Consider the following 25,009-nt stretch of genomic DNA (forward strand, 5'->3'; position numbering starts at 1 on the left):
GCGGCAGCCTGCTGAACGAGATCGGCAGGAGCAGCGAGCTCGCCAGCCTGGCGGAGAAGCGGCTTGACCGGCGCTCAACGGACTCAACGCTCAACGGAGACCGAGGCAATCTCTGCGGCTTGCTGAGCAGCGGAGAAGCAGCTTGGCGAGCGGTCAGTGGAGGCATCAGCAGCCCATTGAGCGTGGAGCGGCAGGAGCAGCGAGCTGTCGGCAGGCGAGAAGTCAGCTGGCCATTGTTTGGTGGACACCTCGGCTGACGGAGCCGTGCCTAAATGGATACCCCATCTGCACCAGTGCGGCATCTCTACGGGCACCGAGCTATGCAGGTCAGTGCCTCTCTTGATCCTGGGTGCGTGGCTCACCCTGACATGTAGGGAGTGCTGCATGAGTAGCCCTGAGATAATGGGGGGCGGTTAGGTCGGTATGGTGAGATGGAGCTGACTGTGAGGGCTGACGAGACAGCGAGCGTCAGGATTAGGTCAGCCATGTCGTTCGCTGAGCAGAAGGCGCTATTGCTGGCGAAATTGAGAATCGCTGAGGCAGAGTTAGCAGCGGAACGTTCGAAGAGTGAACGTTTCAAGAGAGCTAACAATTTTCCTGCCTCACCGATTGCTCAAACAGTAATGTTCAGCACTGAGGGAGAGAGTGGACTGGGGTGCGCCAGTTCGCCGAAAGATGTGCGAGGTGGAACCCATTCACTGGGCGCGCGTAGTCCTCCTGTTTCGCGGGATCCGGCACGATCAGATTCATTCGGGACAGGCGAAGAGAGGATAGTGGCGCGCGTTCCTTCGTGGGCGTTCAGTTTTCCTGCAACCGGGGAGCAGGATAGTGAAGCATCCCGCGTAGAAGGCTTCACCGAAATGAAGATGGAGGTGAAGGAAAATGTTACGCGCGAGGCTGCATTGGGAAATGACAGGCGGTCAAAGGTGAATGAGAGTGTGCGCATGCCCGTGAAAAAGCTGATAGCCAGAGAAACAGCCTCAGCTGCGTCGCATGTCCTCGTTCATGTGACCGATGAGCCCCTCTCTAATCATTCCGCCACACAACGGTGTGTGGTAGAGAACGGCGCTTCGCGCGCACGCGGTGATTCCGTGGCGGCCGAACGCGAGGGTTCGCACAGAAAGGAGCGGAAGAACTGTGCAGTTCTTAGATCGGCCGCTGTGAAGGGGCTGGGGCTGGCTTCAGGTGAGCGTGAGTGCGTCGTCGCAGCGTGCAGAGACGCAGAACATTCCTGTAGCATGGCCGAGCGGCCAAGAGCTTTGCAGGATGCGGCAGCCCGGGAATCGCGCGAGGAATGCGATGCAGTTAGTGTCGCGCACACTGCATCTCTTGTTTCTGGAGATCCCCAAATGTCATGTCGCGAAAATGTGATCGCCAGGGGGAGCTCCAGCGAATCGAGCGCGGAAAGTGTAAATCAGGCTACGGCCGCTCATGTAATGCAGCCCACGGCAGTTGCAGGTAGGTCTGTAGGAGTGGCTGAAGAGATAGCCTCTCCAGCATTTCATGTCAGCGTTGACGTAGCCGCTAAGCAGCCCTCTGCTGCTTACGCTGACCAGCGGTGCGTAGTGGAGCACGGCGCTCCGAGCGCAGAAGCGGCCGAACCCGAGGGTTCGCCTAGAAAGAGGCGAAAGCGTCAGTCAGCTTCACCTCAGTGCAGAGTGGCTTCAACGCATGGTGACGAGCCAGCAGTGGTCCCTTCCCGAGCGAGGAAGCGAGGAGGAGAGGGGCCCCTGCTACTGTTGTGCGACGGGGTGCGCCGCATGGCAAGGGGGTTTTCGGACGACGACGGCCGGTGCGTACCACCTGCTAAAGGTCGCTCCCTCTGAATGAGCTGGTGAGGATTGAGGGTAATTTGTCATGGTGACCTGCAGCCAGTGTCAAGAGGCACTGACCGTGCTGATTGTTGTGTCGCCAATTGAAGGAACGATGGATCACGCGCGAAAAGTGTGTGGTGTGTGAAACATCCCTGAAGTTATGTTTCACAGTGGCGGTGGAGGTGTCGGGCGCTTCGACGCACGAACTGGCGATCGGGGCGTGGGACGAGCAGCGCACAAATGAAATGCACGTGTCGCGCGGCGCCTTGAGACGCCGCGCATTTCGAACGCCTGCGCGCACCGGATCTCTTAACCACCACCACATGCGATGGCCACCGACGGAGACAACTGGCTTTTCCTTCTTCCCCGGCCGTCAGTGTCAGGAGGAAGGGAAGAGGAAGACAAGAGAGACGCGGTCCGGGCGCGGGAGAGCTCGGCCCGCCGTCTTCGAGCTCCGCGCGAGTCCTGTTTTTTAGTCGCCCGCCGGGCTGTAAATAAATGTACAGTTTTGTATCGGAGGCTGAGTCTGTCGGTTGAGGATACCCGGGGTCAGATCCTCAGCGCTGCTGCGGCTTGGAGGAGAAGCCCCGGGGAAAAGAACATCAAAAAGATAACTGATGCTAAACGTCGTAACCTGGTGACAGGCTCTTTACCTTCGCTTATAGATATGAGCTACAGCGTGATCTGTGCCTGACGCTTTTTGTTCCCCAGCCATCTCGCTATGAGTTGCGTTTCGAGTATTTAAGATGGGTATTTAAGGCCAATAGGACAATGAAGTTGATTTGTGTTCTGCGGTGGTTCGTCACCGTGTGACGTGGTGAAGCCCGTCACAAAAATGCACCAGCATGCCGTCATTCAATTCACTGCTATCGCGCACTTTCTGAGCTTTAATTTTAATTCAGTCCTGAATATGACGTTGATAGATTATTAATGCGGATCGTTTCGTTCTTCAAACACGCATGTGTTTCTTTTGTGCTTCTCACATGTTGGCATGCGAAGTCTTGTTGCTCATACAGCTGCTGTATACTGTGCAGTGAGCGAACATTTTTTTGTTATGTTCCAGTTGTGGTAAAGGCCAGAAATAAGTATCTGGTCTATTTTACTTAGTTTGTTAGATTTCAGATCTGACAGCATTAGCGGTCGACAAAATGAAGCAGTTTTATATACATGTATTATTTATTTATTGTCCTTGTTTTTATTTGTTTTTACCTCAATTGCAAACTCTAAACACGATCATTACCAAGACAGGCGCGCAATGACATTACTGCCTATATATCATAACCAAAAAAGTCGTAAACATGAATGTGACTAAACATTCGCAGGAAAAAAAAATAACTAAATCTTACACCTAAAGGAGGTACACCGAAACTTTAAATCCAACTTACGACGCTTTCATTAAAGGGGCACTGAAGGCAAGTACCAAGTTGGGCGTAGACGAAAGTTCAACTGCCCCGAAGCCCTCTCAGCGCTTATTCGGCGGCGAAAGATGCTTTAATTGCCGACAAATTACCAATTGAAAAACGCATTTCATTCCTCGCACCATTTCATGACGTTTAGCGTGACGTCAACGGCTGCCGGAAGCGAATGAGACAGCGGTGGGGTCTTGCAGGAAAACTAAAACCTACCGAGCGAACCATCGCGGCCGCAGGAGCCACTGGTCGTGCAGTCGGCACATACGACAACACAACTTGCCCGCCCCGCACTTCCGTTACCTGCTACTTTCTGTGCGTCGATCTTGGTGCCGCACGGGACGTGAGATGGTGGTTAAACAATGGGAATGTGCCGCGCATCAGTCATTTCCCTACGCACCCCCTATGAGGTGTGTAGATTTTGTTTTGAATATTTGCGCGATTATTTTCAAGGTACTGATCCAGAGACTGCTATATTCGTTTTCTGTGGATACCAATCTATCTATTTAGACGAATTTCGGTTTTGTCTTCAGTGTCCCTTTAACGCTTGCTGGTTTCCATCCCATAACGTTGACCTCCCGCGCACCACATGTATGGAGTGGTTGAAAGGAGGTCAAATACTAAGACCTCTGAGTGAGTTCCGCCTCAGCCGAAGTGTTTTCATAGCCCTAATTTCCCAGCAACTTGCCTACGACAAATGATTTATGTGTTCTCCGTGCTGCACTGTTGTTTTTCTCCTGCCTGTATGTCGCCGCGTGTTGTCGGTACAAAAGGTGCCCGGTTGGAATCCTAACCTCAAACTATAACTCTGCACTCTACCGTGCTTCAAGACGTGCGCTAGCAGTGGCCTCGGAAAGTTCTAGCGCACAATGCGACTGACCTTGGCATCCTCGGTGATGGGCACGAGCTTGCCGAGCTGCTCGGAGCTGAGGACATGGCGTGCGCGCGCGTTGCTGGGCCAGGTTTCCTCGATGCGGAGCTGGACGCCTGCTAGCACGGCCGCCTCCTCCTTGGAGCACAGCAGGTCGCCATTCACCACCAGGTCCCTCAGCTGCGCACCGCACGCGTCCCACGTCAACATTGCACGACTGCCGCTCAACACACTCGGCGGCACCAACAATGTATACCCGCTTTACCGGCGCAAGTGAAGCCCATGCGTCGCAAGTGTAAGCGCAGGAAACGAAAGGGATGAAACAACGCCCCCAACCCCTGAAAAAAGAAAGATAAAGACAGGAATAGCGACATATTGTGGCGTAGCCAAGCTATGGATTGGAAAGACGGGTAAAAATCGCGTAGTTTTAAATGCAAGGCGCCGTTTTGTTCTTTCCAAATCGCCAAGGAAACAGCCCGTGCCTTCTACATGGACCGGCCATTTTGTTTCCCCCGTATTCGCAAAAAAGCACGTAACGCTCCATGCCACATAATAGCAAGAAGGATTCGAATCGGTTTAGTAACCAAACAAGGCTTAGCGAAGCCTTAGAAAAAAAAATGTATAGGAATCCAGCCCCCCCGCGTGTGGGCCCCGTAAGGTGTGAAACGAATCTCTTATTGGGGAGCAACGGCGCGACGGCAGCGTTACGGCGAAGGGACATGCATTATGGAAGCGCCATGGGAAGCACGGCTCAGTCCGTTCCTTCCGGACAAGCCGGCCCCGAAGATTTCACAGACCGCAGAAAAGCGGGCGCCGGGTTGCGCGTGTCGTTGCAAGGGCATCCGGGTTGGAGGGGGGCGAGTTCTTGCAGATAACTCCTCCCGCGCAGTCCACTTGACGCTGGCCTCATTAGGCGCAGGTCGGCCAGAGTACGGCGCTCCTTATGTGGCGCGCAGAGGCACCGGCGGAGCCGATTAGTTGGCGCCGCGTCGGGTAATCGCCGGCACGGCTGCAATTAAGAGCGGCTGCTGGACCTCAAATAACACTCGGTCCAGAGCGCGGACCAACTCGGGCGCGGAGTCCCCCGAGAGTCGGTCGCACCTGAGGCACGTCCGAGCGGGGCCTCGGCCGAGGCGCTGACATTGACCTTCGCCTGGCGCGCTCCAATTTGGAGCGCCGGCCCAAGGCCCCAGCTGTGCGGCGTTCCTTAATCATCGCCCCGGAAACAGCCTCGGGCCGCCTGGGAACAAACCGGCGACGACGCGTTGTTCCTTCGGCTTATCCTGCCTGGACCTTGGCCCGGATCGCACGTGCGAACGCGGGAATGAAGCGAGTTGGAGTTGGGCCAGGGAAAGCGCATCTCCGTCTACGCGGCGCTTGGAAATCGGCCGCCGCTGGGAGCTGGCGCGCTTATCCCGCGCGAGTCTCCAGTGGGCCGCGGGCCGTCAGTGTTGATCGTCGCGCTTGTCACAACAAACAGGCCCGAGGTGCGTGTTTACTCACGCTACGTGTGCGGATAAACTAATCCTTAGTAATCACGTTGCCGCAGTAATCACAATGCCGGATGGCAGTTGTACACAAGTTGCGCAAGTGTATGCATCTTCGGTAAGTTCTCCTGTAACTAGGCTGCTGCTTTATTCGGTAACCCGGTGCACTTTTGAACTGCGTGCTAAATATTGCGCGAATTTTAGTTTCCCATCCGGTTTGATTCCTAGCACAGAGAGAAAACAAGTTGGCTGAATTAATGCGACCGCTTGCACTAAATTGGAGTACGGGGAACAGTCACCTCCTCTCCCAAGCTCACACGGCGGTAATCTTTCGCTGACGTTGAGGTTAGCATGGCCGCGTGCGTGCAGCGTGCGGCCGGCCGCCGGCGATAACGGCACGCGCCTAGCGGTCCCGTACTAGGGATCTCCGCCCAGTATTTGTAAGGGCCGTCCCCTTAAGGAGTGGTCCCTGCATGCCTCCCATGTGTTCTCATTAAGATGCCCAATAAATGTTTTTACCACCACCCCCACCTCGCGGTTGCTCGGCGGCGCAGTTGCTCTTCGAACGGGGAGCAGGGAGAGGGATCACCCGCGCGCACTGCCTCTGGCGAGGGATGGCGGTGTCGCGCATCTGGGCCCCACCGGCGAGCACGAGGGTCGAGTGGGGACGACAGCGGCGATCGGCACGTACTACACTCACTTGCGCACCAACGCAACGCGAAAAGGAAACAAACCCGCCTCCTCTTTATGCCTCGCTTTAGCAGCCGCTAAACCCAGCCATAAACACTCTTCTCTATCCTGCCCTCGTACAGAGTGGCTCTTCAGAGATTTTTCCATCAAGAAACTCTCTCTGTGTTTTTCCATTCAATGAAATCCCCCTCTCTTGTAAACGGTGTGTGTAGGTCACAACCTCCCGTAAAAGGGAACTGCAAGGAGAAAGCAAACATGAGTTCGCTAAAGCAGTACTCGAAGGGAGATGGCGAGCCAATTTTCAGGACGGTAGCCACCTGCGATGAAGGGATCGCACGTGGCTTCCCTCCTGAAAGTGCCGTCCGCGGTTAAAACATAAAGGGGCTCTAAAGGCTAAATAACTTCTTTTTTGAGCTGAAACATTACGCATTTCTTAGCTCTTTCGGCTTTTGTTCGATGGCCAACGATGCCTTGTTACTGAAAAATAAATATTTAAAGCTGGTATTTCTACCGATCTTTTATGTTACATTGACATGTTTCTGCCTCAGTGTTTGTTGAAAAAATGCCAATAGAAGCTCGGCAAAATATCGTTCACCACGCGTTCGCAATTGGTGATGTCACAAACTGCAGTGTGGGAATGTGTGTGGGGTGTCAACACCTGTTTTCACTAATTTGGCATTTTCTGCGTTAATAAACAACTGCTCCTGCTGCGAGTGGTATATCTACATTCACGGCACTTTAATCAACCGATATAGGCCTACTTGCTCTGGCAATACAGGAGAGTTTGTTGCTGGGCTAGTTGGTGCATATTAAGTTTAGAAGAAACCAGGGGCCAGCATTGTCCCTGTTAGTTTTTGTCAACATTTAGTCCTTTGTTTCTATGTTCAGCTGGTTTCTTCTAAACTTGCTCTGGCACTTTAGTTCAAAAGGACGTAGAATGGGGCTAGTTGGTGATGCTTCATATTGAATTGCGCTACGTATTCAGACAAATAGGACGTTAGCGTCCTATTTGTCTGTATATGTTGCACTTTAAGCGAACAGATTTAGGGGAAATCCTCAAGGTGGAGTAAGTTTCAGGGAAGGAAAATTTGACATCCACCTAAATGCAGCCATATGTCTACAAAGGAAAGCTATATCTTTCTCAGAAACTTCGCAGTTGAAGAAAAATTAGTTCTGGTCCGGGATTCGAACCCGACAGCACCGCTTAACCGGAGCAGTCGCTCTACCAACTGAACTAGCCAGGAGGCTAGTCGTTTGTAGCGCGAGAGCAAATTGATTAACAACTCGAAGGGAAGGACAGGTGTTAATCGAACAGATTTAGGGGAAATCCCCAAGGTGGACTAAGTTTCAGTGAAGGAAAGTTTGAAGGAAAGTTCCTTCACTGAAACTTACTCCACCTTGGGGATTTCCCCTAAATCTTTTCTATTAACACCTGTCCTTCACTTCGAGTTGTTAATCAATTCGCTCTCGCGCTACAAACGACTAGCCTCCTGGTTAGCTCAGTTGGTAGAGCGACTGCTCCGGTTAAGCGGTGGTGTCGGGTTCGAATCCCGGACCGGAACGAATTTTTCTTCAACTGCGAAGTTTCTGAGAAAGCTGTATAGCTTTCCTTTGTAGCCGTATGGCTGCATTTAGGTGGATGTCAAACTTTCCTTCAATGTTACACTTTAGTGTCCTTTTATGGATAATGACATGCCACTTCGGGTACGGTCAAGACAAAAAACACACACCCCAATCAGGAGGAATCAGCTGAAGCGTGCATCCAAATTGTACAAGACTGTGCAACCGAAGGATATAAGTTAATGTTATAAATTGTGTGAAAACTCGCACAAGCGGAAGAATCTTCAAAGCACCAATGATGCCATGAAACGCTCATCTCTATGTTATTATATGTGCTAGTATAAGTACGCGTGGAGACAGTTATCGCTTTTGATGTTATCCCGAATCACTCACTCACTCCCTCATAACTGAGGGGCGGCATCGTATGAAGGCTACTGGATATTCCCAATGAAGTGTTGATGAGACCTATCATAACCTAACAAAGAAATTGCGGGATAAGGCGTAGAAATGCTTAACATTCAGAAGTTATCTAGATACAGTACTCGACCACTTTAGCCTTAATATCACTCTTAGTTATTCGAGAAGGCTTTTCTACGCTCGCAAAAGACGTGCCAATATTTTGCACTCAAGGTGCAGGGCTTGACGACGCACCGTATTCTGTGTACAAACATACCTGCATACAGCAACCGTATTTTGTATAGAATCAAACCCCAAACTTCTCCCTCGCTATCACTCCCGATTCACACAATTCTTTCTCCCGCACCCATACAGAGTGGCTGTTCAGAGCTTTTCCCATCAGGCCGCTCTCTCTCTGTTTTTCCGCTCAATAAAATCCCCCTCTCTCGCCACGAAGGACGAGTTTGCCACTGATGGGTGTTGTGTCGTATAGAGCGTACAAATTACCAGGAATTCATAGGAACACTCGGGCGTCGGTAAAAACACAGAACGTTGTAAATGGTGATAAATGTACACTCCTAAACATGCAGACACTCACTTACAGTCCCCTTCAATCTGATCGCCACTAAAGTGAGAAGCGGATTGATGAAGAGGGTGTGTGGAACTATAACGCAGGTTCTGCAACTTCATTGAAGCGTACTGAAAATGGCGAACATTGTAACGCCCTGCATTTCCGCAATAATGCAGATTTCGCGGAAGGTCCACCTGTAATCGCTATAATAACGTAAATGGAGATAATTGGTCGAACAGTATTTGAAAAAAAAAAAAAACAACAACAGGAAATTCGGCTGTAAAGAACCCACACTCAAGACAGGCGGCATAAAAATGTCTTTTTATGTTCATTAGTAGACAATTTTCTGATTTTCTGGAGATTTTTGCTGTTGAAATGCCATAAGTTTTTTATACTGTGTTTCCATGCCACCTTTAACGTTTTCGAATGTGCTTTCCTGCAGGATTACCCTCATCTTAAAATAAATGAATAAATGAATAAATGCTTTAGTGAATAAATGAGTAAATAAATAAATAAATAAATAAATAAATAAATAAATAAATAAATAAATAAATAAATAAATAAATAAATAAATAAAAGAACATTTACTTCGCTGGTACGGCTGCATACCTCTACGGAAACGTTCTGCCCGACAGTTCGTAGTCATAATTCTCAACCAACACTTGGCACCATTGCCATTAATGTGCTAACAAACTGCCCACGCTTTCTCGACAAAAGTGAAGCAGAATACAAAGACCCGGACGTAAGAGATTGGTTACCGGACATGACTTATGAACCTGCGCGTCGAACATCACCACGGGGACAACCCGGTACACTGGCTCCATCACTTGCACTTGGCACTGCTAAAGGTACCCACGTTAAGTTCACTGGATGTCTGATGCATACCTTGAATAAAAAGATAGAACTCATTTAACGATATACCCGAGCACAGTACGTTCAGTGATTCTCCGCACGTTCCGTTACGTGCGTTCGTGAACAGTGGTCACGCGCCTACACCTTAATGGGGATCGTAGTTTCCCGCTCAGCTGTGACAGCCCGCCGGATGTCTCCTTTTGGCGTGACAAGCCAGGAGTCGCGTGACTCTCGCCCGCGGGGTGGCCACTCACCGACAGGCGCTGCCGCGGCCAGAGGTGCCGACGACATGCGCCGGGCACGTTGACATCGCATTACCGCGACGTGCGGCGGCACGAAAGAAAGCCCCTCGCGGACACAGATTACGGCGGCACCAGGCCGGCCGCGAACCGACGGGCTGCGTGCGACACGCCAGCAGCGCTGACCCCGGCAGCGCGGAGCCGTGCCGCCGACAGACTGGGCCCCGCAGGCCGCGCACGGGATTCGGCGCCTAACAATAGGCTTCCGGAGAGGGAGCCGTGCGCTGCTGCGACCAACGGGAAGTGCGGCTGCCTCACGGATCGCGCACGTTGCACCGGTGGGAACCAGATCGATCAAGATTGCCCGATGCTGGTGCATGCCCCCGTGTCCACATCCGCTGCTGGCCGACGCGCCAGAAACGCTGGCTCGGGGCTGAGTGCGGCCAAAGCTGCTGGGGATGGGCGAAGAGGACACGCACGTCCACAAATGCTGGAGGGCGTGCGTGCGTGTGTAGGCACAGCATGTCGCATCTGGGACGACGCGACCAGCTGGTAATTTGAGCACGAAGAAAAACAAAGCTCAAATCGGGGTGGTGAGCGGCGCCGAATGGCGGACTGGTTCGTTTAGAGCACCTGGAGCATCTCTTTTGCCAAAAACGAGGCGAGCGGAATCACCGTCTCGCTCCTCACGAGAGACAGGGGCGAATGAGGGGATCGCTGTTGCATAACGCGGCCCCCTCCTTCACAGGGGACGCAGAAACGGCCTCGATAGAGAGGGACGACCACGGCGTGTTGTCTGCGTCAGTGACGGAGAGGAGCACTGTGCGTGCGTGCGTGCTCGCTTCACTGTAGAGCGCTACGCTAATCGCCTGCCTTCATATCCCATCTTTGTACCAATCCATCATAAGGAGTGAGCCGGCTGGGAATGGGCATTTTCCCCCCTTTTTCTTCCCACTCTCCTCTTCTACTATATTTGTTCGCAATTCGGTAACAGTGCCTTCGTTTCCGTCTGACTAATTACTAGGGGACACATTAAAAGCGGCCTCGAGTGATCCACATGCATACAAAAATCTGCCACCCAAGGTAACGCTTTCAGTTCCTACTTGCGGAGGCTGCATTAGTGACGGGGTTGAAAGGGGAAAAAGAAAATAAAAGGAGACAGGGAAATAAAGTACGCCCCGTGCACATGGCGTTCAGCGCACGGTAAAATAACTCAAGGTAACGTAACGTCGCTAAATTACATAATTGTGAGCAAACTACGCGCATGTTCAATTCCATTCACAAAAGCATGCAACTGGCGCTTATTCTTTTATTTGATGTGTCCTCTTCCCTCCTCCCCTTCTATAAATATACATCCCTCCCACGTCCATCTCTCACTCAAAGAAGAAGATCCTGCCACCTTCGCATATATAGTGGACGTCTCAGTTTATTCGCCCTATAGGAGCAGCCGTTTTTAAACTCGACTGTTGGGGCATAGACAGGGCGGTCGATTTGTGCATGCGAAGCAATCTATCCCGCTGCCGAATCTTATTAATTCCTAAAGAACGAAAAGGTCACGCAGTGGCGCTATCCGAAAACAGAATGGACGGAAATCCGCACTTCTGTCAACACTACGGGCGAATTCAACAAAAACAGGCATCCATGGGCGTCTCACTAACACGCTCGGTAACACAGATCGCAGCTGAGATTTCGCATTCACGAAGAGAGATTAGATGGTTACACGTTTTTTAGACCTTTTTGACAAATTGGGGCATGAGGCCAATATGGAGCCGCTTTATAACGCCATAAGAACGCCTTCTGGCATTTCACTGAATGTATTAACTAAGGGTAAGTCGAGGGCTTACATTAATGTCCTGGGGCACAGATTGCTTGATGTCGACGTGCTCTTCATTCGTGACGTTTAAACCGGCCTCACGACCCGTCATTGTACGCTGCATTTGATTAGAAGACGTACACCTGCCTTTTATTCTTCAAACAAAGCACCTCCCTCCTTTTTTTACGTGTGGATACAAGTTACTATTCAATATAGCTCACTTGGTAAAAGAAAAACGCTTCCTCTGCGATTTCTTTTTCGTTGCAGCAGCGACTTGCGTTATTCACTTACGCCTTGTTCTGCAGGGGAGAATGAGATGGGCTTTGTGTCCGACAGTCTGGTTGTCGAACTCACTCAAAGAGAGCCGGTATTAAGGCGCGAGCCACTTCACGAAGGCAAGGAGGTGTGGGACAGGAAGACAGTATTGGCCGACTCAACGAACCGAGCTTTGTTTAGTCGCTAGAATTCCGCGCTGAAGTGGATCAAGGTGCGAAAACACTCAGAATTGACTTGCGGGCCTTTGGGCTCCGACGTACCTGTTTTCTTGCTTGCGTTACGGGGCTCCAAGGTCAGAAAACACGCAGTGGTTCGCGCGCGAAGGAAGCACGAAGCAGTCGGTATATATAGGTCGAAATTAAATCGCCGCGCGCTCTAAGTCAATTCCGTCGGTATCGCGGGCGGAAGGCGGCTCGTGAAGTTCCTTCGTTACGTCGATTGCAATTTAATGAATATATACTTGGCGCCCCGCGCTTGAGTCTCACCGGTATCTGTTTACTGCTCGCGGCTCCAGAAGCCTTCCCTGGCCATCACAACGCGAAGAAAAAAGAAAACAAAGAAAATGCAGGAAAGCGCGTACGCTGGAAATAGCCCCTCCGGTCGGGGAACAACAAGTGCCCCACCGCTTGCCAATCTCTCCCAAAGAAAAAGCAGCCCACGAAGTCAATATCGCCGTAGCCGAAGCAGTTCTCAATGGTACGTGCTTCGCCTTCTTTCCTCAAGAAGGCAAGTACTGCCCGAGCTTATAATGTGTTCCCCGTGGCCGCCGCACACTCCCCATTTAGTCACAAAATTTCCATTTTTCAGTGTAAACACATCCCACACACTCGCCTCCCTCCTACGTGCCCGTCTTCTCGCAACCTTAAGGCCTGTGGCCCATTGACGCCGCTCTTGAAGGTTACAATCATGGCAGAACGGGTGATGAGAATTACAGCGGCAGCCGCGTTGCTGCTAACAAATATGGCTCGTCGCTGTGCGCCTCACCAGTTTTTTTTTTTTTTTCGACATTGCCCCGTTAAAGCGGAGCAACGCACGCGCATACGCGTATAAGACACAAATGGGTATACGTGTACTGTAACGATAAATACCGGTGAGATTTTGTGGTACCAATACTTTGCTGTTGAACTTTGTTGACGCTGATTGCGTGTGGTAGCAAGTGATTGGAGGAGTGCATTTCAAGTTAACAAGACACAGAAGTCTTAGCACATACTGGGTACGAACCTTCTCGGGTCTACTATTTTAAAGAGCTGTAAGATGCTCTGAATGACTGCACCGTCCGCCGGTGGGTAGGGGCGCGTTAGGCCGACGGATATGCAAGTCTATAACTCTTATAGAATGTAGTCACTATTACCCTCCTCTAGGCCCGTGCCAACTAGAATCTTTGAGGAACAGCAGCGCCACCGCTGCAGATCACGTGATTCGACACCCTCTGTCTAGCAAGGCAGCGGTACAGGGATGAGTTCGCCAGCAACTTAACCCGCGCAACTTCAGTCGGCGCCAGCTCAGCCGCTGCAGACGACCCCGACCACCATGACCGTAGCGGTCGCTGTAAATGGAACAGTGCACTGAGCTTTTAGAACCGGAAGTCGTAAATAGGCGGCGACCCGTGTGGCAAGTGAAATGCACATAATTTTGCTTGCCTCTCCCATGGTTTGTGTGTTAACGCCTTTAGCACGTTTAATTAGTTTGTTTTTGTTGAACTTGAATTATCTGATCACAATTATAAGTCGCCTTGCTTGAATATATACTTGTTATTTTTTACCTGCTACTATCCGGCAAAGACGCGCAATCTGTCTTATTACTGTGTAATTTTTCTTAATATTAGGGAAATCGCAAGTGCGGTTACAACTCTGTTTCACATAATTACAAGAAGTTACCATCTTATACAATACCAATCAAGCACCATGGTATTGTGTACATCTCCGTTGACAACCAATTTATTTGTGATACACCTACACTGCTCGTGTTCGTTCCTTTTCGCTGCTCATTTCATGCATTGTATTGATTTGCGTAATGTAATAAACTGAAATTGAAATACAAGGCCGCGGCACGGTACGAAGTCTCCTGTAGTCCGAGCAAGAGAGCACTGTTGGTTACGCCGTATGCGCGTGACACGTGCCTAAAATCTCGGCGCTGAAAAAGGGGCCCCGACGGAAGAGGTCTCGTAAAATGTCGCCCCTGGAGGGTATTCGGCCTCTCTTCCGTACAACCGCTTTTTGGGAGAACGAAGCCCCCTCCGTTGGGGCAGCCCAGAGAGAAAAGAAAAGAGCCCCACGTTTCAGATGTTTGCGGTGAACCCGCGAGCGAAATGTGAGGGGTCCGGAAATTGTTCTCGCAAGTGGAGGAACAACGCCACCTCGAACCCCGCAACGCTGTTCTCTGCGCTACGGGTTGCTGCCGGAACCACTTTCGCGGCTCTCCGGAAGAACTCGGCTTTAGAGGAAGTAGGTGAAACGATGCGCCCATCGGCCGGAGCTCGGCCCGCCCGCTGGAGGGGCTCTCGGTGGCGGCACCGTGTTCTCGCACCATGCAAGGCCGACACGTCGCGCTTGCCGACCGCCTCTGGACTGTTGCAGTGCCCTTCGCATGCGTGGTGTTCAATTTTCCTCCTGTTTTTTCTGCATGCGAGTTACATTTTCTGGAAGTAATCAGGCGGAGTAGAACACCTAAACGTAAAAATAGATGGCCAACAGGTGGCGTGAAAACCTAGGACACAATTGACCCAGCAGAACGGGACAAGTTTAGAATATCTGACAGCATGGTGCGCTATAAAATATCGATCAGGTGATTCTATGGCGATGACTGTAAGTCTGCCACGTCAAAATAGGAGCCCTTTTTACAGATCGCCATTAGCCGAAAGTGTGCTCTGTATACTTCAGAAGAGGGTGGGGGACGTAGACTCCATAACTGTGTGACTTGAGTCTCGTTCTTAACGATTGCCAGTAACGCGCGGCCACCGCCCAGCGGTACCACACAAGCCGCAATGAGCTGCCACTCATGCGATCCTGGGTCACTGATTGTCGCAAACAGAAAGGAAGCCACTGGAAACTGCGGCTTCAGCAAAATTGCAGCGGCTGGGGCTCAAGAGCCACACGCTTCGCTGCTAGTGACCGCATTTCCGAAAGAAACCGATCGATGAGGCGGGGCGATCGGCATCGAGCTGTTACGAAGAAAGGTATCCCCCCTTCTGGCAAATTGGATGCTGGCTCTAAAGTCCGCTTCGAGGAACCCGGACTAATTACGTTTTGCGCCTGCGGACGGAGGGGCCAGGACATGCCCAGCATGAACACAAGGCAGGAAAGAGGAGTCGCCCAAAAGCGAAAACGTCGACTTGGCGGCGCCAATTTGCCGAGTAAACAGCCGCGTGACCGCCTTGATTTTGCAAAGGCGCGCCCATACGCGGGGGAGCTTTAGCGCTTGAAGGCTCGGTCGCACCGAACAGAAACCGAGGCTGGAGTAGCAGCAACGTGCGGACACGCTGTCACAAAGCTCACTCGATTCAGCAAGCTGTGCAGCGCGCTAGTCGATTGCTTACCATGTCAGACTAATAATAATAATAATAATAAAAAAGCAAACCGCCATCCCCCTTCTCTAGTTATCTATACGTAGAAGTGATATTCGCAGAACAGCGCCGAAGGACTATGCCTCGCTGCCCTGCTGAGCCAGCAAAGCAGAAAGATATACGGAGCAGCGCTCACTGTTCTCCCTCACATATATGGCCCGTTATGGCACGCGGAGCTAAAAGCTTCGCTATGCAATTCAGGGACGTGGGGGGTTGCACGCGAGCTTTTACCGTACAATGCATTCTGGCACTTATCGATAGGCAGGCCGTTCGGCGCGCTGGTGAGCCGGAAACGGCGATTGCTTGCGCGCATCGGCCTGCCGAGTCCTGGGCGGTCGCCTGGCGGCGGCTTACGCGGGTCAGCGCGGCCTCAACAGCGAGGAAGCGCGGCCACAGGCGAGCGGATCACGCGCGCCCCAGCCCGGCTCAGCGGCCCACAGGCCGGTGTCAGACGCAGCCGCGGCTGAAGCACTCGCTGTGAGGCGAAGCGCGAGCCTGACGTCAGCAGGCATCGGACACAGTGAGGAAACGGCGTTCTCGATCGCGTTTCGCGGTCTGCTCAGTGCACTAGCCCCAAATTACGTTTCGCGAGAAAGATTTCATCGTCGCGCCGCCCCGGGGAGGGAGAGATAAGGCGGCGACTCCATCCATCAGCGCACGGCAGGTCCGCCTCACGGGACGAAGGGAGGGGCCCCGCTGGTCGCTTTTATTTGGCCGCATGTGCATCGTCGTCACGACATCGCGGGATCGATCCTGCAGGCAGTGATCGCTGGTGGCACGCGTTTGTGGCACGGTGTTCGCGCGCGGACAGCGCTTGACGACGTCTCGCCCGCCGTGTGTCGCTGCCACCACTGACACACTGTGCGCCGCGGCACGGTACGACCGAAGCCCTGATTAAAACATCGTCAGGCGGCAGGCACTCCGCCTGATTGAAAGAAGCAAGCGGCACACGTCCCACGCACACCGGCTTTTGCCCGCGCATACGCTTGTACAAGTTCCGCGGTCCTGTGGAGATCGGAATGGGCCGTTTCGGCGGGAACGAAAAAGGGGGGAAGCCACAATCATACTTTTATCGCGGCCTAAGGACGGCGTAGGCATTAAATGTTTGATCAGAGCTGATCACATCCGTAGTCGATTTCACAAGCTGCTTGAAGGCTTACCGAGGCGTGTCCGCCTGCGTAAATGGGAGGAGCCGGGCGCCTCGATTGTCCCTATCTTCAGCCGGTTTCCGCAAAATGTCAAGCTGCGTGCGTCGGACGGATTGGTAGCGTGTACCATCCACAGGGTAGAGAGCAGCTGGTGGAATGGACCGCAGTCCATTGACACCATGAATAACAGTGAATCCCAACGCATAGAAACAATTGAGCCCAGAAATGTGCTATACATGTTGCAGCTAAATACAGTGCACGACGGAGCACTGGAAAAGGAAATTGTAACAAAAGGCTTAATACGTAGACAAAACTGGCCGAGGTCATCTACACGTCTCTGACTTACGATGTCGGCTCGAAAGCGTTTGTTTGATGCTTGGACTTGCTTGCAGCGCTTACCGACATGCGGTGAAATGATTTCAAGTAACGTTTCTAAAGCGCAGCCGACATTGAGCGAAGTTGCAGAGAAAAACCGGCCAACTACGCCCGGCGGCGGTCACCGGGCGGCTCGAGACAATAAACAGGCAGTTCGTCGCCGATCTTGCTCTGCTACCTAGATACATAAAGCAAATTATTTCCTCAATAGTAGAGTGAACTAGACTATATGGGTATAGGCGAGCGAAGGCTCTGCGTCGCGTGGCGGAAGCTGCTGGTGGGCGAAGTTCGTCTTCGAAATTTGCAACATGTAGGTCGCACGTAAACCGACACTACAGGATAACTTTTGAAGCGAAGCTTGTATTGAATCACTTGTGTCGTGGAAGCTCGTGATGTTGTTCAAAAAAAAAAAAAATCTGCAGAAATTCAGAGAATTGTCTAGGTAATTGTCTAGCATTCTTATGCCGCTTGTCTGGAGTGTGAATTCTTTACAGCGAATTATTTTGGCTTTGCTAAATCCTGTCCGATCAATTATCCCCATTTACGCTATTATGGCGATTATATATAGGGGTCACTTGCACCAAACCTGCATTTTTTTTTGTAAATAAAGGGTGTTACACGGTTCGCCATTTTCACTATTTTTTATATTTTTCCTATTTTTGGGGTTTTCAAAATTTGTTTGACCATTTATCTCCATTTACGCTATTATAACGATTACGGGTGGAACTAACGCGAAACCTGCATTATTGCAAAAATTCAGGGCGTTACACGGTTCGCCATTTCCCGCCCTTTTTAAATATTTTTCTTACTTTTCAGATTTTCAAAATTCTGCTCGACCAACTATCTCCATTTACGGTATTACAACAATTACCGGGGATTTTGACTGATTGATTGATTGATTGTGATGCTTAACGGGCCGGCGCTACACAGGCGATGAGGCGAGCCGTAGTGGAGGGCTATAATTAATCTCGAACACACGGGCGCTTTCGCTTCTCTCCTCCATTAGAAAAGCGGCCGCCCCGGGCGGGAATCGAACCTGCGTCCCCTGGAAACAATTACAGGGATCATCATCATCATCATCATCAGCCTATCTACGCCCACTGCAGGGCAAAGGCATCTCCCATTAATCTCCAATTACTCCGGTCCTGTGCCAACTGTGACCAATTTATCCCCCCAAACTTCTTGATCTCATCTGCCCATCTAACTGTCTGCCGCCCCCTGCAACGCTTGCCTTCTCTAGGGATCCACTCTGTTACCCTTAATGACCAACGGTTATCTTGCCTTCGCATTACATGCCCTGCCCACGTCCATTTCTTCTTCTTAATTTCTACTAATATGTCATTAACACGCGTTTGTCTCCTGACCCACTCCGCTCTCTTCTTGTCCCTTAATGTTACACCTATCATCTTCAGCTCCATTGCCCGCTGAGTCGTTCTCAATTTCAGTTGAACCCTCTTAGTGAGCCTCCAAGTTTCTGCCCCGTAGGTGAGTACCGGTAAGATGCAGCTGCCATACACTTTCTTCTTCTGGGACAATGGTAGGCTGCCTTTCATTATCTGAGAATGCCTGCCGTATGCACTCCACCCCAATCTTATCCTTCTAATTATCTCTGTCTCATGGTTGGGATCCGGGGTCACAACTTGGCCTAAGTAGATATATTCGCTTACCACTTCCACTTCCTCGCCACCTATCTCAAACCGCTGTGCTGTACCGAGGTTATTGATCATTACTTTAGTTTTCTGCATATTAATTGTCAGGCCCACGGTTCTACTCTGTTTGTCCAGTGCGGAAAGCATGCTTTGCAATTCGACCCCCGGAGTTGCTTAGCAAGGCAACGTCATCACCAAATGTGAGGTTACTGAGATATTCTCCATTAACCCTTACTCCCACCTGTTCCCAATCCAACATTCTGAATACTTCTTGTAAACATGCTGTGAATAACATCGGAGAGATTGTGTCTCCTTGTCTGACACCCTTCCTTATAGGTATTTTACTGCTATCCCTATGGAGGATGATGGTAGCTGTAGACCCATTGTAGATATGCTCTAGTATTCTTACATAATGCTCATCTACCCCCTGGTTCCGTAATGCCTGAATGACTGCTGAGGTTTCGGCCGAGTCAAATGCTTTCTCGTAATCTATGAAGGCTATATATAGGGGTTCAGTATACTCAGCGCACTTCTCTATCACCTGATTGATCTGTGAATATGGTACATTGTCGAATATCCTTTACGGAACCCTGCTTGTTCTTTAGGTTGACTGAAATCTAAGGTTGCAGAAATTCTGTTAGCGATTACCTTGGTAAGTACCTTGTAGACGACTGACAGTAAGCTAATCGGCCTGTAATTTTTCAAGTCCTTCATGTCACCTTTCTTGTGGATTAGGATGATGATGTTCGCGTTCTTCCAAGATTCCGGTACACTTACGGTCATTAGGCATTGCGTACAGGTTTGCTAGTTTTTCAAGTACAATTTTGCCGCCATCCTTTAAGAGGTTTGCTGTTACCTGGTCCTCACCAGGTGCTTTGCCCCCTATCATTTCTTTCAAATCCTTCCTTACTTCTTTGGTCGTTACTGGTGGGATGTCTATCTCCTCTGAACTACTTTCTCTTTCGGCATTATCTTGGATGTCCCGGCTACTGTACAGATCCCTATAGAACTCCTCGGCTACTGAGACTATTTTATCCCTATTTGTGATGACATTGCCTTGCTTATCTTTAAGTGCATACATCTGATTTTTCCCCACGCCAAGACGCCTCTTCACTGCTTTCAGGCTGCCTCCGTTCTTTACAGCATATTCGATCCTCTCCATATTATACTTCCGTATGTCAGCTGTCTTATACCCCTGCTACACGAGCGTTTTGAAGGCCTTCGAGTCGAATGTCATTTGACTCAAATGACACCTTTGAGCTGCTACACGATGTTTTTCAAAGGCATTTGGTTAAAATGGCATTTGAGTCAAAGGAGCACGACAACTGACCTTTGAGAGTCTCAAAGGCCTTGGAAACACGAACGGTCGTAATAACAAAAACAATTATTTTGAGTAAAACTTGGTATTTGAAGTGCAAGATCTTCATAATTTTTCACTTGTTTTCGTTGTGTGTCACTCGCTCTACGATTACGCTGTAACGTGGTATTCTCAACACCGGCGGTGCGAAAAAAGACAAAAAGAAACTGGCTGCCTTGTGCATGTTTTGTGCGCGCTTGTAGATCATTATCAATTTGATCACTAATAATTACTTTTTTGCCCATTTTAACTCTAAAATTAAATTTTCGCCAAGAACGAAACATGCCAGCAGTGGCGACACCAAAACATGGCGGGCAAACGCGGAAACTTTCAACTGCCTTTGAGAATGGTCATGTAGATCGACAGAACTCCTTCCAGTTCGAATGACAGTTGAAATTTCGAAGGCCATTCGACTGAAATGTCCTTCCAAACGCTCGTGTAGCACAGGTATTACGCTTATTGATTAACTTCGAAAGCTCCGCTAGTTTTATTCTGTCAGCTGGGGTGGAGATTTGCATGGTTTGCCATTTCCTAATTAGATCTTTCGTCTCCTGGGAAAGTTTGCCAGTATCCCGTCTAGCCATCGTGCCCCCGACTTCTACTGCACACTCTGTGATAATGCGTGTAAGGTTGCCGCTAGCTTCCTGTGTCGTAAACTCTGCTTCCTCGGTAAGAGCTGAATATCGGTTTTGCAGCGCGATCCTGAATTCTTCTACTTTACGTCTTACTGTTAGCTCATTCATTGGTTTCTTTCGTACTAGCTTGTTGCGGTCCCTCCTCAAATCTAGCCTAATTCGAGATTTTACCATACGGTTGTCACTACACCTTACCCTTCCGAGCAATTCCACATCCTTCACGACGCCAGGGTTATCACATAATATGAAGTCTATTTCATTTTTATGCTTCCCTTTCGGGCTCCTCCACGTCCACTTCCGGCTCTCCCGTTTGCAGAAGAAGGTATTCATTATGCGTAGGTTATTCCATTCTGCAAACTCAACTAGTAGGTCCCCCCTGCTATTTCTACAGCCCATACCATAGTTCCCAACTGCCTTGTCTCCAGCCTGATTCGTATACTTTAGCATTGAAGTCCCCCATCACTACGGTATACTGCGTTTTTACTTTAGCCATTGCCGATTCCACATCTTCATAGAAGCGTTCCACTCCTTGGTCGTCGTGGCTGGATGTGGGCGCGTAGCCCTGCACCACCTTGAGCTTGTACCTCTTATTGAGCCTAATTACAAGACCTGCTGCCCTTTCGTTAATGCTATAGTATTCGTCTATGTTGCCAGCTATGCTTTTATTGACTAGAAATCCCACTCCCAGTTCTCTTCTGTCCTCTAGACCACGGTAACATAGGACGTGTCCATTTTTCAGCACCGTAAAGGCTTCGCCTGCCCTCCTAACCTCGCTAAGCCCTATTACATCCCATTTAATGCCCTCTAGTTCCTCGAACAACACCTCGAGACTTGCTTCGCTAGATAAGGTTCGCACGTTAAACGTTGCCAGATTCAGATTCCATTGGCGGCCTGTCCGGATCCAGGGATTCTTAGCACCCTCTGCTGCGTCACAGGTCTGACCGCCGCCGTGGTCAGTTGCTTCGCAGCCGCTGGGGACTGAGGGCCGAGGGTTAATTGGCGTATTCATTGGGAGGTTGTGGCCGTTACTACATCAGGGTGGCCAATCCTGCTCTGGTGAGGGAGTGCATTGCCGGCAATGGTCGCCGAGGTCAGGCCGCACCCCAAGCCCCATTCTGCAATTCCATCAATACGCGGATTTGTTTTTTTTTTTAATCCGGTGGGAATTGTCCGGCACCGGGATTCGAACCACGGTCCTTCTGCACGCGAGGCGGATGCTCTACCTCTACGCCCCCGCCACTTTGCTGTCCGCCTCACGTGCAGAAGGACCGTGGTTCAAATCCCGGTGCCGGACAATTCCCACCGGATTAAAAAAATGCGGGTGTTGATGGAATTGCAGAATCAGGCTTGGGGTGTGGCCTGACCCGGGTGACCATTGCCGGTAAAGCACTCTCTCACCAGAGCAGGATTGGCCCCCCCTGGTGTATAGTAATGACCACAACCTCCCGTGAATACGCCAATTGTGCTTACATGATTACATGGGTAACATCCGCTAAATCTGCATTATTGCGGAAATGCTGGGCGTTACACGGTTCGCCATTTTCCATATTTTTTATATTTTTCTTACTTTTTAGTTTTTCAAAATTAACGCATTACAATCAAGCGCTTCAAGAAAAAGAAACGCTTCCGGTGATCGGAATCGAACCTGGATCCCTCGCGTTAAAAAGCCGTCGTTTATCCGATTGAGCCTTTTTTTTTTTTTTGCCTGCTAGATCAAAGTGTTTTTATCAGCTTAACTGCCCCATTCGGACGCCGTATTCCCACGCAAAGGGCTGGAAGTGATCCTTGCGCTGCGTTGTTGCCACGGACGCCGCCGTTGCTGGACCGCATTGCACGCCGGGAGATGAGCGGCTAGTTTGAAATGCATGGGCGCGCTGGAGGCTCATGTCCCTGTTTATCGCAGCGCCGTTGGCACGGTCGCTGCCGTCGATAGGACGCAGCGTGTGTGTGATGAGGGTTGAATGAGGGATGAATCTGTATGTGATGAGGTGATTCTTTATGTATGTATGTATGTATGTATGTATGTATGTATGTATGTATGTATGTATGTATGTATGTATGTATGTATGTATGTATGTATGTATGTATGTATGTATGTATGCGTGCGCGTGCGCGTGCGTGCGTGTGCGCGCGTGTGTGTGTGTGTGTGTGTGTGTGCGTGCGCGTGCGCGTGCGCGCGTGCGTGCGTGCGTGCGTGTGTGTGTGTGTGTGTGTGTGTGTGTGTGTGTGTGTGTGTGTGTGTGTGTGTGTGTGTGTGTGTGTGTGTGTGTGTGTGTGTGTGTCTTGGGTCAGAGGTTAGGTCTATGGTGTGTTGGGTCAGAGGTTAGGCTGGGGTTGATTGGGCATTGGTTTGGGCTGATTTGGAGATGGGTTTGGGTTTGGTTAAGGGTTCATTCTTAAAAAAATTGGCTCCAATCCACGTTGCGAAGGTGGTTGGAGAGCAAAGCTGCAAACGACACCCACAACATAGGCCCATGTGACGTCACTTGAATTCACACACGTGGCTCTACAAGGAGTGAAACCAGAGATTCTGGCAGGCGTTAGCTGTGGTTCGCGGGGGCGGTGTTCCGAACGCAGCAGCGTCGGCCACGACCGGGCTCGAATGGCGGGGCCGTGCGTCGGCAAAGAGAAAACGGAGGGTGAGGAGGAGGGCGGCTACTGCGTCATCCCGTCACTCTTGTTTCATTTGTCTCCCCCAAAGCACCCACCGCTGAATGAAAACCAGGGTCTCCCACGTGCGGGCGTAGCTTGGTCGCCAAGACGACGGGGCCTCGCTCCGCTTCTGTTCGGGCCCAGGTTCGATCCGCGGCGGTGCCAGCAGTAGTTCTGTTTAGCCTGGTTGGGAGTTCCTTGTTGCGCACGCCACGACGAAGCCGTTGGTTGGTAGAGGTAGGAAGGTTTGCTTTAAAGAGGTCGTACCTTACTAACAGAACACTAACCAGTTACTTGTCACAAGGTACTTAAAGCTTTTACTAACTGGCCATGCATAACCTAGTAAAAACCTACGGGTGACAATGTGGATCGGCTGAGCGCGCAGCACGACATACACACATATAACACGCACATGTCACACCTAGACAACATATATTCAGCAAAAAAACCAACGGGATGCATGAGGAGCGCCAGTATAACTTGGTTACCGTTACCTTAGAAATACATCTGCTCTTCTTGCTTTCATAGCAAGCCGCGGAAAGCACTCTGATAGTCAGGGGGCTTGTCCCAGATACCAAATATGTTAGCGATAATTTTAGAACTATGAAGTTTAATGTGAGCATATACAAGTCAGCATGTGGATTTGCAACAACTCTGTAATCGTGATTTGGAGTGGGAAAAGTGCTGCAGTTATTATGTTCAATAATTCATAGAATTTTGTTAATATCAGTGAATGTTAGTATCAAACAAGCACAAGTCACTAAGTACACGGTCTAGACTAGTGACGAATTCAGCGATCGCCGACTTCGCCATAAAATTGCCGCACAAAATCAAACCACCACTGAATATGCCAAGCAACTATCGAAAGAGAATTGGCTTCACCTATGCTATAGTCTTCAAGGTACCCTAACCACACGTAAAACTTGGCGCTTACTCAGACATCCAATCAACCCCCTAACTAGCAAGAGTGAATCCCAACGAAGCATGGTTCGGACCATACATTCGTTTCAAGGTTCCCAAAAAGCCCTTCTCTAAACCTTAACAGGTCGATAGCTCAACGCCAGCAAGACCCTTTCCCCACCACCATAGACAGGCCTGCCAAATGACCTACTCGACAGGGACTTTCACACTTACGAATTGGAATCAGCTCTTAGAATGCAATAAAAGTAGCGCTCCGGGACCAGACCAAGTAACTGACAGGCTTCTGGCAAACCTGGACGGGAACTCCCTAGATCATCTACTTCCCCACATTAATACCCACAGGACCTCTGGTCGCCTTCCTCCCCAATGGAAAACTGCGGAGATACGCTTCATACCTAAGCCCAACAAGTCACCTCATCTGGAAAACTTGCGCCCAATATCCCTCACATCCTGTGTGGCTAAGCTGGTAGAGCTGCTTATACTGAGACGTCTTAAGCTATTTCTGGAGCACGGAGGCCTATTCCCCAATACCATGTATGGGTTCCGCAAAGACCTCAGTATACCCACGACATCCTCCTCCGTTTGAAAGAAGAAGTCTCGGGGCCGGCTACCCGTCACTCTCCGAGGGCCATCCTAGCACTTGACCTTAAAGGCGCCTTCGATAACGTTTTATATTCAGCTGTTCTCTCCCGGCTCAATCAGAGTGGATGTGGCCATCGCGTCTACTCCTAC

General features: G+C 50.4%; 1 protein-coding gene across 1 annotated transcript in view; it reads right to left on the reverse strand.

Annotated features, from left to right (window-relative positions):
- The window catches only part of LOC144156122 (uncharacterized), an 882,723-nt gene that overhangs the window by 136,879 nt on the left and 720,835 nt on the right, over positions 1-25,009 (reverse strand). The window contains exon 18 of the mRNA XM_077687950.1: positions 4,104-4,274. Coding sequence (XP_077544076.1) covers positions 4,104-4,274 — 171 coding nt within the window. The remainder of the gene's footprint in view (positions 1-4,103; positions 4,275-25,009) is intronic.

The sequence above is a fragment of the Haemaphysalis longicornis genome, unplaced genomic scaffold, assembly GCF_048455015.1.
Source record: "Haemaphysalis longicornis isolate Haplotype H1 unplaced genomic scaffold, Haemaphysalis longicornis Haplotype H1 scaffold_1, whole genome shotgun sequence".
NCBI lineage: Eukaryota > Metazoa > Arthropoda > Arachnida > Ixodida > Ixodidae > Haemaphysalis > Haemaphysalis longicornis.